This window comes from Protobothrops mucrosquamatus, unplaced genomic scaffold (genome assembly GCF_001527695.2).
Source record: "Protobothrops mucrosquamatus isolate PMUCROS unplaced genomic scaffold, P.Mucros_1.0 scaffold_276, whole genome shotgun sequence".
NCBI lineage: Eukaryota > Metazoa > Chordata > Lepidosauria > Squamata > Viperidae > Protobothrops > Protobothrops mucrosquamatus.
The window spans coordinates 1,077,970-1,091,007 of NW_015386352.1; the positions used below are offsets into that span (position 1 = coordinate 1,077,970).

Below are 13,038 nucleotides of genomic sequence, written 5' to 3' on the forward strand. Positions count from 1 at the left end.
CCACCAGAAACTGTGAGCCCTCCAACACTGAAAGTTTTTAAGAAGAGACTGGACAGCTAGACTTGTCTGGCTGGACTAGACTTGTCTGAAATGGTATAGGGTCTGCTGTCTTTGTAGGGGGTTAGACTAGAAGACCTCCAAGGTCCCTTCCAACTCTTGTTATCCTGTTACTCTATTTCCTTCGGCTGTTTGGTCACAAGCGCCCCTGCTGCTGATCGCGGCCGAGGCCCCTCCAGTCCGCATCCCGTCTCTGCTACGGGGAGGGAATGAGCCCAGCAGGGTTGTATCCCACCATCCCATAGGGATAGACTGCTGCTAGGCAAGGAGGCTCTCTTAGGGACCCCCATCTTCCCCGGTGCATCTCATTCGACCCCTCCCTTCCCCGTAACCCTTCTCCCTCCTCTCCAGCTTCACGGGCAGACAAAGCTGGCGGCCCCTTCCCCATCCACACGCCCACCTTTTCCCCAAATCGCGGCAGAGGGGTCCCTTCTCTCCAGCCGGCCCGATCCGCACCAGCCCCGCGGCCGAGCCTCGGATGCCGCCGCCGAGCTCAAACACCGGACGCGCATCTGTCCAAGGCACCACCTTGGGGGACTAAGGAAACTACCGTTCCCAGCATGCAGCGGGAGCAAGGAGCCGCCCAGGCCCCCAGCCTCCTTTGCCGAAGGAAAAGAACTACGTCTCCCAGCAGCCCCTAGGAGCCCGCCTCCCCGCTTGCTTTGCCGGGGCTGAATTCGGGCGTAGTGCGCAGGCGCGGGCGGTGCCCGTGTGTCAACGTCCGTTCCTGCTTTTTTTAGTTCGCACGTGGCGATTCCCACCAGTTGCTCCTGAATTTTCCTTGAAGCGAAGTGATAAAAGATAAGCCAATATTATTTCATCTTTATGAACCTTTTTTTCAGATTTGGCCAGTTTTCAACTCTGGACTCTGTGTGTGTGTGTGTGTGTGTATTTTTTGTATATATTTTGTGTATATATATATATATGTATGTATGTATGTATGTATATGTATATGTATATGTATATATGTATATATATATATATATGAAAAAAAATCACATGACCAGTTTTGCCACTGTTGCAGCATCCCCAGGGTCACAGGATCAAAATTTGGGTGCCTGGCAACTAGTATCGTCTTTTTGATGGTGTTGCATTGTCCCTGGATCCACTGATCACCATTTGTAATCTTCCCAGCCAGCTTCTGACAATCGGGCAAGCCAGGTTCACTTAATGACTGCATCACTTAATAATTGCACAACTTTGCCAAAAAACTTTTTTAAAAGTAGGTAACGGGTTCAATTAACTGCCCTGCTTAGCAGTGGAAATCCTGATCCCGATTGTGGCTGTAACACGAGGCCTACCCGTTACTGTAGATTTCTCGAGAAATTGTTTCCTGGCATGGTTTCATTATTTCTGCAAGAATACTTCTAAAGCAGCCTTTCTCGAACTCGGCAACTTTTAAGGTGTGTGGACTTCAACTCTGTGCTAGCTGGGAATTCTAGCAGTCGACATCCCAAAGGTGCTTTTTTCCAGGAGGCAACTGGACCTTCTTGTTTTTTCTTTGAAGACGTTTCGCTTCTCATCCCAGAAGCTTCTTCAGTTCTGACTGGATGGTGGGGAAATGGAAGGATTTATACTCCTTGCAGACAGCTGGTCATTTGCATTCTTTTAAAGTCGTTGAGGCCACTTGGAGGTCATCTATGTTGAGGGGGAGGGATATGATACCACCTATCTCCAATCTACAACAGAGTCCTTTCGACAGTGCCAAGAAGGCTCCATAGTCCATATACCCACTGAGGCACCACTCAGCTGACCCTGAGGACACAGATAAAACCTCAAAGTGGCCTCAACGACTCTCTAAAAGAAGGCAAATGACCAGCTGTCTGCAAGGCGTATAAATCCTTCCATTCCCCACCATTCTATCAGAGCTGAAGAAGCTTTTGGGATGAGAAGCGAAACGTCTTCAAAAATAATAACGGAAATCCAGTTGTCTTCTGAAAAAGCATCTTTGGGACAACCATGACTTGGGTGATTGAGAATCTCCACATTTGGCAGGCGGTCTACACATCTCAAAGTTGCCGAGTATGAGAAACACTGTTCTGAAGGGAGCTTTGTTAAGGATCTTCTAAAAGGTATGTTAATACAGGTGGTCCTCACCTTAACAACAGTGTGTTTAGTGGCCAAAGTTACGTTGCTTGAAAAAGTGACTTATGACTGCTTTCCGCACTTACCTCTGCCGCAGGCGATTTACATTCGGATGCTTGACAACTGATTCATATTTACGACGGTCGCAGTGTCCCGGGGTCATGTGATCCCCTCCTGACGAGCCAAGTCAAATGGGGAAGCCAGATTCACTTAACCACGGTGTTGCTAATTTAACAACTGCCGTGTTTCACTTCACAAGCGTAGCAAGGAAAGTCGTAAAAGGGGGCAAAAATCAATTCACACATTTCTCACTGAGCAAGATACAATTTTGGGCTCAATTGTGCTCGTAAGCTGAGGACTCCCTGTATTGGGGAAGACGCAGGCATGCAACCGGGCACATAGCCCCTCTCTGTGGATCAATGCTCTTCCTTCCGCTGCCCCTTACCTTTTCAGGTGCACCCATTACCTTTGCTTCCCACTTTCCAGATGTTCAAGCTCTTCACTAAAGGTTCTCACAAAAATCAGTTTACAGGGAATGTGTCATGGACAGGCACTGCCTTTCCACCTCAGCGATTGATCGCCTCATTTGGTGTCACTCAACACTGGTGACAAGAGAATACCTTTATTGTCATTGTGTAACTCACAGCGAAAAGATGGAGGGCAATAGAAGAAGGGGACGACAGAGAATGAGGTGGCTGGATGGAGTCACTGAAGCAATAGGCGTGAGCTTCAATGTACTCCAAAAGATGGTAGAGGACAGGAAGACCTGGAGGAACGTTGTCCAGGGGGTCGCGATGAGTCGGACACGACTTCGCAATTAACAACAAACTCACAGCGAAATTAAGTGTAACAGTAAGGAAAGCGAAGCTTAACCTCAAATGTGGGCCGGATGCATCACCAGGAAACCGCGTCCACCCCATTGCCGGCAATGGGGGGGGGGAAGCTCTGAGATGTTGCGCAACGCCACACGACGTCGCGAGTTTGACATGTCTAGTGTACTGTATTGTCATGTGAAAAAAAAATCTTTTTAAAAGCTTGCTTTGAAACCGGTTGGAAAAGCAGATGTCACGCAATGAGGAGTTTTTCAAAATATGGTGTCGGGTCTGCCCATGGGAGGTCACAAAAGTCAAGATGGCTGCCACACAGAGCCCCACCCTTTCTATGTGCTCGGTTGCAGCAGTTCAGCCTCGGCCACTTATGACCGTCATGGGATCCCCTTTTTGTGACCTTCTGACAAGCAAAGTCAATGTGGGGGAAGCCAGATTCACTTAACAACCGGGTTACTAACTTAACAACTGCAGTGATTCGCTTAACAACGGTGGTCGTACGTCGAGAACTACCTGTCATGTCCGGGTGATACCGTCAATGTCCGGGGGGGGGGAAAGAAAAGCACAAAACCTCCCAAAGTCACAAACTTTAGTTTAATTCAACATTTATAAGTGATGTTATTGTAAGGCATCCAGGTACATCTCCAAGGGATTTCCACCCTGGTTGCATACATTCTCCTGGAAGAAAAAAAATGCAGGGTAACAGAGTGTGTAGTGGTTGCGGTTTATCGGCCAGACTGGAGCAGGTGTCAAAAGTGCTGCCAATCAAACACCTTAAAAGTGGAAGGTGCTTCTGGGGAGACAGGAGCCCTGCGCGTTGCCAAATAACGGAGGAACCCCAGAGCCGCTACGCCAAATGATCACAGCCCATGTCAAGCAACTTTGGAGTCTGACTTCGTTATTGCTTCTCGTCCTTTGGTCTGAAGCCCCAACTCGCCCCAGGTGAAAATATATTTCGGGGGGAACGGAGGAAAGGAGCTGGAGACAGAGAATTTGAGCACCTTGGTGGTTCTGGAACCAGTGTTCCCCAAATAGGAGGCAGTGAGACAGGCATCCTCTCTGCCAGAGCTGGACACAAGAGTGGTACCTAAGGGGGTTTTCTAAACATCTTTTCTGGGTACAGAGAATAAATATTATTCTTGAACAAGGGAGGTACACACAGAAAGAAATCCCAGAGTTGGCTTTAGTAAAAACACGCGAAAAGGGTTGTGTGAGCTTGTGTGCGCAGGGAAAATGGACAAAGGGGCTGGAAACCACCAGTGGCACCATCCACAGATGTGAAGGATGTGCAAGAATGTGAAGACAGGTCAGTACGTTTACAGCAGTCTCAGGACAGGCTTTTGTGTTGTTGTTGTTTTGCAAAAATTAACCACTCCTCTTTTACCTTTGTGGAAAGAAAAGGACATCGCAGTGCTGCATTTGGTGATTGGCCACTGACGTCCGTGGCGCAATCTTGCAAGGCCTTTCCCATCCCTGTTGGGCAGAGTGGGCCTACTACACCGTAACCACTGCGCTTGCTGGTCTCCAAGGAAAGCAAAGCAGTGTTAACACCCATGTTCCTACCATACCCCCCCCCCCGGCCCAAGGGTTGGCTTCTCCCCCTCCCCATCTCTATCAAAGCTCACCCTCAGCCTGCAAACCCCACCCCAATCTCTTTTTAATACCTGACCCTTAACCATTTACACCAGTTTCCTGAAATCCGGACGCTGCTTGGAAGAAAACGTTCCGTTCTTTTAGGATTCCGGGTCACGAGCGCCGCAGCGTACAACGGGACAAAGCCCGCCCTTCCAACATTTACCATGATCCTGATCAGTTTTTTTTCTTCTTTCCTTCGTGCGTGGACGGCCTGGGACCCAGGTGAAGGCTCTGCCCCCTTCAAGGCTTGGAGAGCGACAAAGGAAAAACTCATCGCGTGCTGGAAATGCGGCTTTTGTTGGCAGACACAAAAATCAATTCTGATGTCCACATTCATGATGCAACGAGGCCGAACGGTCGCTTGCTCCCGGTCGCTGCTTGGAGTTAGAAAAAGATACATCCCTGATATCTTGCTGTGCCTAAGGGGGGGGGGGGTCAGGCACCTGAAGGCACGTAGGACTCTCGATGTACATGTGGGGAGGAATTTTTTTAAAAAAGTAATAATCCAGACCCCCCCCGGCCGCCGCCCCCCAGCAATGGCACCAAGGGCCAGAGGGTAGTCCTAGCTCGCCATTCTGGCTGGCCCTTCCAGGTTCCAAGATCCCGCATGAGCTGGAGAGCTAAGCAGACACATTGACGTCCCTGAGAGAAACGGCACTGTGCGTGGCTCCCCTGTCCTCAAGCTCGGCGGGCGGAGAGTCCACCACCATGGCAGCCGTGTCCGTCGTGGCAAGAAGCGGCGGGTTCAAGCCCTGGGTCAGGATCTGATGAATGGTTTTCCTCAGGTTTGGGTGGAGCTGGGTCTGGGTCTGGAAAAAAACCTCTAGGGCGAAGGACTTGAGGGTTCCAGTGCAGAGGTCCTCGTAGAGTGGAATTGTGTACATCCGGGACATCTGTAATGCAAGCAGAAGGAGCCCGGGGTCATCCCAAGAGTCTCGTATTGATCATCGTAGTAACACAAATCTGGGACCATGGACAGATTAAGTCAGGGGTCTTCAAACCTGGCCCTTTTATAACTTATGGACTTCAACTGCCAGAATTCCTCAGCCAGCCTCCATTTTGTTTGTTCGATTTAAGACAGGGGTCTTCAAACCTGGCCCTTTTATGGCTCGTGGACTTCAACTCCCAGAATTCCTCAACGTGCCTGGCTGAGGAATTCTGGGAGTTGAAGTCCACGAGTCATAAAAGGGCCAAGTTTGAAGACCTCTGGATTAAGTGGTCAAAGGCTGATTTTTTCTCCCTAAAATTCCCAACCAAAGTTCCTTATCAGCCATAGCCATCAGCCATAAAGCTGGCTTTTCTAGCTGGGCTGTGGTCCAATAATGTCCGCTAGGCCCCGGAAACCTCTCTGCTGCCACCTAGTGGACAACTCCCCAAAGGAAAAGCTGGGAAGCATACAAGTAAACCTTGATTTACAACAGTTCGTTTAGTGACTCATTTCCAAGTTACAACGGCACCGAAACGGCACTTACGACTGACTATTGGAGCATCTCCATGCTCATATGATGTCAACATTCAGATGTTTGGCCACTGACTCGTATTTATGACGGTTGCAGTGTCCCAGGGTCATGTGATCACTTTTGGCGACTTTCTGACAAGCCAAGTCCATGGGGAAGCCAGGTTCATTTAACTAACCGTGTTACCCACTTAACCATTGTGGCAAGAAAGGTTAGTGTCAACCGTCCCAACTTGGTCAATAGAAAAGAAAGACTCCCAAAACTGCTGAAAGGACTGTGTTGTAGACTGGAGATAGATGGTGTTGTTCAGTCTACAACACAGTCCTTTCCGCAGTTCCAAGAAGGCTCCCCACCCATTTGTACCACTCAGGTGACCCGGAGGACACAGATAATCCTCCAAGTGGCCTCAACTCCTCTCTAAAAGGAGGCAAATGACCAGCTGTCTGCAAGGAGTATAACTCCTTCCATTCCCCACCCTTCTGTCAGAGCTGAAGAAGCTTCCTTGCTTCTTTATATTCCTTGCAGACGGCTGGTCATTTGCATTCTTTCAGAGGGTCGTTGAAACCACCTGGAGGCCTATGTTGAGGCCTAAATTGAACAGCCCTCTCTCAACAGAAGGGGAGGGATCTGACACCTCCTATCTCCAGTCTACAACAGAGTCCTTTCAGCGGTTCCAAGAAGGCTCCACACCCATTTGCACCACTCAGGTGACCCCGAGGACACAGATAAGCCTCCAAGTGGCCTCAACGACTCTCTAAAAGGAGGCAAATGACCAGCTGTCTGCAAGGAGTATAAATCCTTCCATTCCCCCACCCTCCAGTCAGAGTTGAAGAAGCTTCTGGGATGAAAAGCAAAACGTTAATAAGAGTTAAGGAAAATGGATATAAAGTGATATGGAGGCGGTACCTAACACCAGGTAAATTAAATCAAATAGATGTTAAATATACAAATATTTGCTGGAGGTGCGAGAAAGAGATTAGAACATATAAACATATGTGGTGGGACTGTGACAGCGCACAAAAGATATGGGACATGGTGTTTAGGGAAATTAGAGAACTTTTGAAGGTAAATTTCAGATATGTCACCGAGGATTGGATTACTGTTACTGGTGGAAAAAAAAGATGTAAATGAAGCAAAAGAAGGAATTGATTGTAAATTTGATAATGGCAGCTATATTAGTGATGTTTAAATATTGGAGACGGAATTGGGTTATTCAAAGAAATGAGTGGTATAATGAAATATGGAATATGGCAATAAATGATAAATTAACAACAGAAATTAAATTTAAAAAGGGACGATTAAAGTAAATAATTATAATGAGATATGGGATGATTTTATAAAAAGCAGTTTTGGTGGAAGGCAAAGGGAATAAACCTGCTCAAGAATATATGCTGTTTTGGAGGGATAAGGGCACAATTGAAATATATTGTACATTGTTAGTTGTTATATGAGAAGAAATATAGGTAATAAAAATGGTCCCCAGGGATGGGGGTGCACTGTAGCATTTGTATTTTTTTATATTGTTTTTTATTTAGATCTATGTGTATTATGTTTGTATTATTTGTATTTGAATAAAATAAAAATTTAGAAAAAAAAAACCCAACAGGAAAGTCCAGCTGCCTCGTGAAAAAGCACCTTTCGGATAACGATGACCAGGATAACTGAGAATCTCCACAGACATTTATATAAAACTGGTGTCCTGTCAGCGTCTCTGACTCCATTCGGACACCAGTTGCGCAATTCCCTGGCAAACATCTATTCCCAAGTCCAAGCATCAGAGCTTCCCATGTCCTTTGTGTATCAACTGGTTTCCTGTCCAAAATCGCACCCCCCGAGCAGCATGAAGCTTTTCCGCCCGGCAACTGGTACCTGGTTTTCCAAGAAGCGACGGACTTTATGAAGGTCGGGATAATAATCGTTGCGGACGATGATCTGCAGCCAGCGGATACGAATCTCAGCATTCATGTTTTCTAGCTGGGTTGAGTAGCATTCAGACAACTTCGTTATCACCTCTGTGAAAGAGAAGATTTATCTGATTTGCTTGGGATTCAATTTAGAGGCCATTCAACGAAAATAATGCTCTCTCCATGAAGGGTGCAAGCCTGTATGTTACTAATTTCGGGAAAGTCATTCCTTCAAATGGAATTGGGTATGCCTAGTTTAATGAAGAGAAGGACGAGGGGGGACATGATAGCAGTGCTCCAAGATCTAAGGGGCTGCCACAAAGAAGAGGGGGGGGTCAAGCTATTCTCCAAAGCAGGAAAAAGAAGGCAGGAAAAAGAAAAAATGGATGGAAACTAATCAAGGAGATAAGCAACCTAGAACTAAGGAGTAATTTCTTGAGTGGGAACAATTAATTAGTGGAACGACCTGCCTCCAGAAACTGTGGGTGCTCCAACAATGGAGGCTTTTAAGAAGAGATTGGACAACCATTTGGCTGAGATGGTATAGGCCAGGGGTAGGCAACCTCTGCTCTTTTATGACTCGTGGACTTCAACTCCCAGAATTCCTGAGCCAGCATGACTCAGCTTGGAAACCTCCCCCTTTCCCCTCAGCATGGCTGGCTCAGGAATTCTGGGAGTTGAAGTCCACGAGTCATAAAAGAGCCGAGGTGGCCTACCCCTGGTATAGGTTCTCCTGCTTGAGCAGGGAGTTGGACTAGAAGACCTCCAAGGTCCCTTCCAAGTCTGTTATTCCGTTATTCTAAAACAATATGGATTTCATTCCACAGGATAGGCACCAGCTCAGAGAAGGAACGCTAATCTCGGTCCCGCAAGATGACAGTACTTAAATCGACAGGACTCAAAGTGTGCCCACCCTGCCTGACTTCACTGGACAGCCGGAAGTAACCAATAATCAAAGCAGCGGGGACAAGTGAGCATAGCGGAACACACCCATCAGACTTATAAAAAGAGAATTTATGTAACCCAAGAGTTGAAATTGTGGGGTCCTTGGGGGCTCTCTGAGCTGGGTTGTTTTCTTGCAGACGCTTCATTACCCAACGAGGTGATTAAACTCACCGTGTGGCAAGGGCGACCCATCCAGTAACCTATCCAGGAAAAGCACCGTTTGGAATGTTTGCCACTCGGCGATGTCGACGCTGTTCGCAGCAGCTCCTGCGTCCAGAGGCTCCGTGGTCCAGAGATGGAACAGCGTCTCCACCGGCTCGGTCAAGCTGGATCCCTGAGATAAGTCTGGTTCGACTAAAGGAGGCCCCGTGGCATTGAGCCAGCGGTCAAACTCGAGCCCTGCAACAGATTGGCCGACAAGGATCAACTTGGAGAAACGTGCCCACAGGTGTACAGACTGAGTGTGATCTCTCAATCAGGGCTCATACGGAAAGCTTTCTCCAACAGGTCATCTGGCTGACGTTTGTAGAACACGGTCAACAAGCCTGATGTGGGCTTAGCGCAGTGGTGGCAAACCTATGGCACGCGTGCCAGAGGCGGCACTCAGAGCCCTCTCTGTAGGCACGTGTGCCACCGCCACCAGCAGCAGGTCCATCAGGCTGCCCCCGCCGCCCAGAGCAGGAGCCCCACCCAGCACAAAGGAGGCGAAGCGGCCGACTAGCAAGCTTGAGTAGAGGTGGTAGAGCAGAGGTCACCAACCATTGTCGATTGGTGGACTGGAAGAAAAGGGAGGGGGAAGCATTTTACATGCGTGCATGTGTGCACGGGGCCACGAGCACGCATGTGCTGCAAATGGGGCGGGGCTAGTGCCTGCGTGATACTCACTAGCCCTGCCCCCGTTCTTACGTGGTGCAGCGCCTTGTATCTGCACCCTGCGGCGTGGCGGCGGCCATTTTTGCGCCTTGCAGTATGGGGGCCCATTTTTGTGCCCCCAGTTTTTGCGTGCCAGAGGCGGCACGCAGAGGTGCCTCCCTGTCGTCCCCCCCCTCCCGAGGGCAATACAATGCCGATGCGGCCCTGGCACTTTGCGATAAATAAGTGGGTTTGGGGTTGCAGTTTGGGCACTCGGTCTCTAAAAGGTTCGCCATCACTAGCTTAGCATTTTGCAGCTTGGTTAGTTGGGTATGTTGTCACGCCTGTGTACAGGGAGTCGACTTACAACAGTTCGCTTAGTGAACAACGGCATTGAAAAAAAGGGACTTATGGCTTAAGTCTTTTTCACACGACTAGTGTTGGGCTGATAAGGCAGCAGGTGCACCCAGAATCAATTAATGCCCTAACTTCTACAATTTCGGGCATCCCCAGGTCACGTGATCAACATTCAAGCGCTTAGCAACTGGTTCATATTTATGACGGTCACAGTGTCCCGGGGTCACGTGATCCCCTTTTGCGATCTCCTTGCAAGCAAACTCCATGGGGAAGCCAAGTTCATTTAACAACCAGGTTACCAACTTATCAGCTGCGAGGATTCACTTCGCAAGCGTGGCAAGAAAAGTTGTAAAATGAGACAAAACTCACTTAACAAATGACTCAGCTAACAACAGAGATTTTGGGCCCAATTGTGGTTGTAAGCCGAGGATTACCTGCAGTTTGTCTCCCCCATCTGGGCAGCACTGCTAAGATTGTCTCTTTGTGTGTGTGTGTGTGTGTGTGTGTTACATTGTGTCAAGATCCTCTTCCTCACCTGTTTTGCAATCAATGCATTGTTCTTTCAGGTCTGGAAAAAACGCCAAGAAAGAATCCAACAGATCTTGGGCTACAACGCTTGTGAACTTGTACTTCTCGATATAAGTCTGAAAGAGAGCCGGCAGAAACACGGGTTACAAAATTAAGGTAAACAGCAAAGTTGAGCGAGGTCACAGAAACTGGAGGGACCCCCCCCCCGAGTGGAAATGCTCAGAAAAGCAACAGAAATGAGGCCAAACGCACTAGAGAACAAAGTAAAATATCACAAATGACGGAGAGCAGAAAAATGATCAAGGTTTAAATAAATTAAGAGCAGCCGTGCTGGATTTCTAATGCTCTGACACATATAAAACCCCACTGATGGAAAATTTCTAGAGGTCATTCATCCATCACAATATTTTTCTTTAAATTCCAGTCCTTTGTGATAGCACAATAATTCAGGAGACTGAGACTAAATTCTGAAATAAAATCAGAAATGCTCCAGAGCTTTTAGCAAGCGTGTGTAAGGATATATTCACGTGCACTAGAGCAGAGGTAGGCAACCTTGGCTCTTTTATGACTCGTGGACTTCAACTCCCAGAATTCCTGAGCCAGCCATGCTGAGGGGAAAGGGAGAGGTTTCTAAGCTGAGCCATGCTGGCTCAGGAATTCTGGGAGTTGAAGTCCACAAGTCATAAAAGAGCCAAGGTTGCCTACCCCTGCACTAGAGCATCAGCCCCCAACCTTTGGGGCACCAGAGACTGGTTCTGTGGAGAGAGGTTTTTTCCACAGACTGAAGGGGCCGTAGTTTCGTGTGCTGCCTGCATCCCACAGACGGGGCTTCACTTGTTTGTGCGGCCTGATTTCTGCAGGCCGTGGACCGGTGCTGGTCCACGGACCGGGGATTGGGGACCCCTGCATTAGAGGCCCTCAGATCTTTTCTCCAGCCTAATAGAGCTAGGAACCACTGCTGGAAAAGGAGAGGCATTTTCAGGAAAAATAGCAGAAAAACTTTGTGCTATAAAAGCTACATAACCATATCTCCGTAGTCATCGGAGTTGTACCTACACTAAAAGGATTATAAACACATAATGCAGGTACACATGCACCCACCACCCTTCTCAACCTCTCTTGGTCTTAAAAAAAAAGCTAAGAAGGGTTGAACTTAATTTATTCTCGGATGGGAGACCACCAGGTCTCAAATCCCAACTCTAAATTTAAACTGGAAAAAAGGAGGCAATGACAAAACACTTTCCAATTGCTGCCAAAAGGTCTACATGGAGGTGACTATTAGCTAAGCTTTCTTTTCTTTTCTTTTTACCCCCTTTTAATTCCGTGCTTCAGGATGGGGGCGACTGAATGTAGCTCAGCCTTTACTGGCCGGATGCCCTTCCTGATGCCTATGTGGAGTTTGCAACAGATATTTTCTCTTTGTCCCGATAGAGTCTCTGTCGCTGCAGAGGATTGAACTCTCAACCTTCTGAGTGGGAGGTGAGTCTCTTCACCTCTAGGCCATCTGATCACTCAACTATCAGCCAAGCATGAGTTAATGCAGGGGTCTTCAAACTGGGCCCTTTTATGACTTGCGGACTTCAACTCCCAGAATTCCTCAGCCAGCGTGGGGGAACTATGGCCCCTTCATGACTTGCGGACTTCAACTCCCAGAATTCCTCAGCCAGCATGCCTGGCTGAGGAATTCTGGGAGTTGAAGTCCACAGGTCATAAAAGGGCCAAGTTTGAAGACCCCTGAGTTAATGAATTCTTGATTTTTGCTTCCTGTGTTCACTACACTTGTTCGCTTGTTACCCTCAGAAAAGTTTTACCCGGGTTATGCCAGACTAATAAACACCACGACACTTTGCTGGTATGTTCCACCTACAGGTAGTCCTCGAGTTACCACCATTCGTTTAGTGACTGTTCAAAGTTTCAACGGCACTGAAGAAAGCGACCTGTGGCCATTTTTCACACTTACGACCGTCACAGCATCGCCACGGTCACGCAATCAAAATTCGAGCGCCCAACAACTGCTTCCGGCGGTCATGTGATTCCCTGTTGCGACCATCTGACAAGCAAAGTCAGTGGGGGAAAGCCAGATTCGCTTAACAACCGCGTTACTAACTTAACGACTGCAGTTAAGATTCCCTTCACCACTGTGGCGAGAAAGATTGTAAAATGGGGGAAGAATTCGCTTAGCAACTGCCTCGCTTAGCAACAGACATTTTGGGGCTCAATTGCGGTCGTAAGTCGAGAACCACCTGTAAGGATCCAACTTTCAAACAAGTGTCTGGGATCTAAAACTCCAAGCTTGGTTTTTGGATGGAGTCCTGATTTTTCTGAAGGATTCAGCTGAAAATGACCGGATTCAACTGAGATTCGCTGGCAAAGTCGAAGGTGCATGTAACA

The 13,038-nt window shown here is 48.0% G+C and overlaps 1 protein-coding gene across 1 annotated transcript in view; it reads right to left on the reverse strand.

Annotated features, from left to right (window-relative positions):
* Positions 1–5,224: 5,224 nt before the first annotated feature.
* RNPEPL1 (arginyl aminopeptidase like 1) overlaps positions 5,225–13,038 on the reverse strand; it is a 17,666-nt gene continuing 9,852 nt past the window's right edge. The window contains exons 6-9 of the mRNA XM_015831707.2: positions 10,655–10,763; positions 9,082–9,309; positions 7,931–8,073; positions 5,225–5,497 (exon numbers count right to left, since the gene is read on the reverse strand). Of these exons, the coding sequence (XP_015687193.1) occupies positions 5,225–5,497; positions 7,931–8,073; positions 9,082–9,309; positions 10,655–10,763 (753 nt within the window). The remainder of the gene's footprint in view (positions 5,498–7,930; positions 8,074–9,081; positions 9,310–10,654; positions 10,764–13,038) is intronic.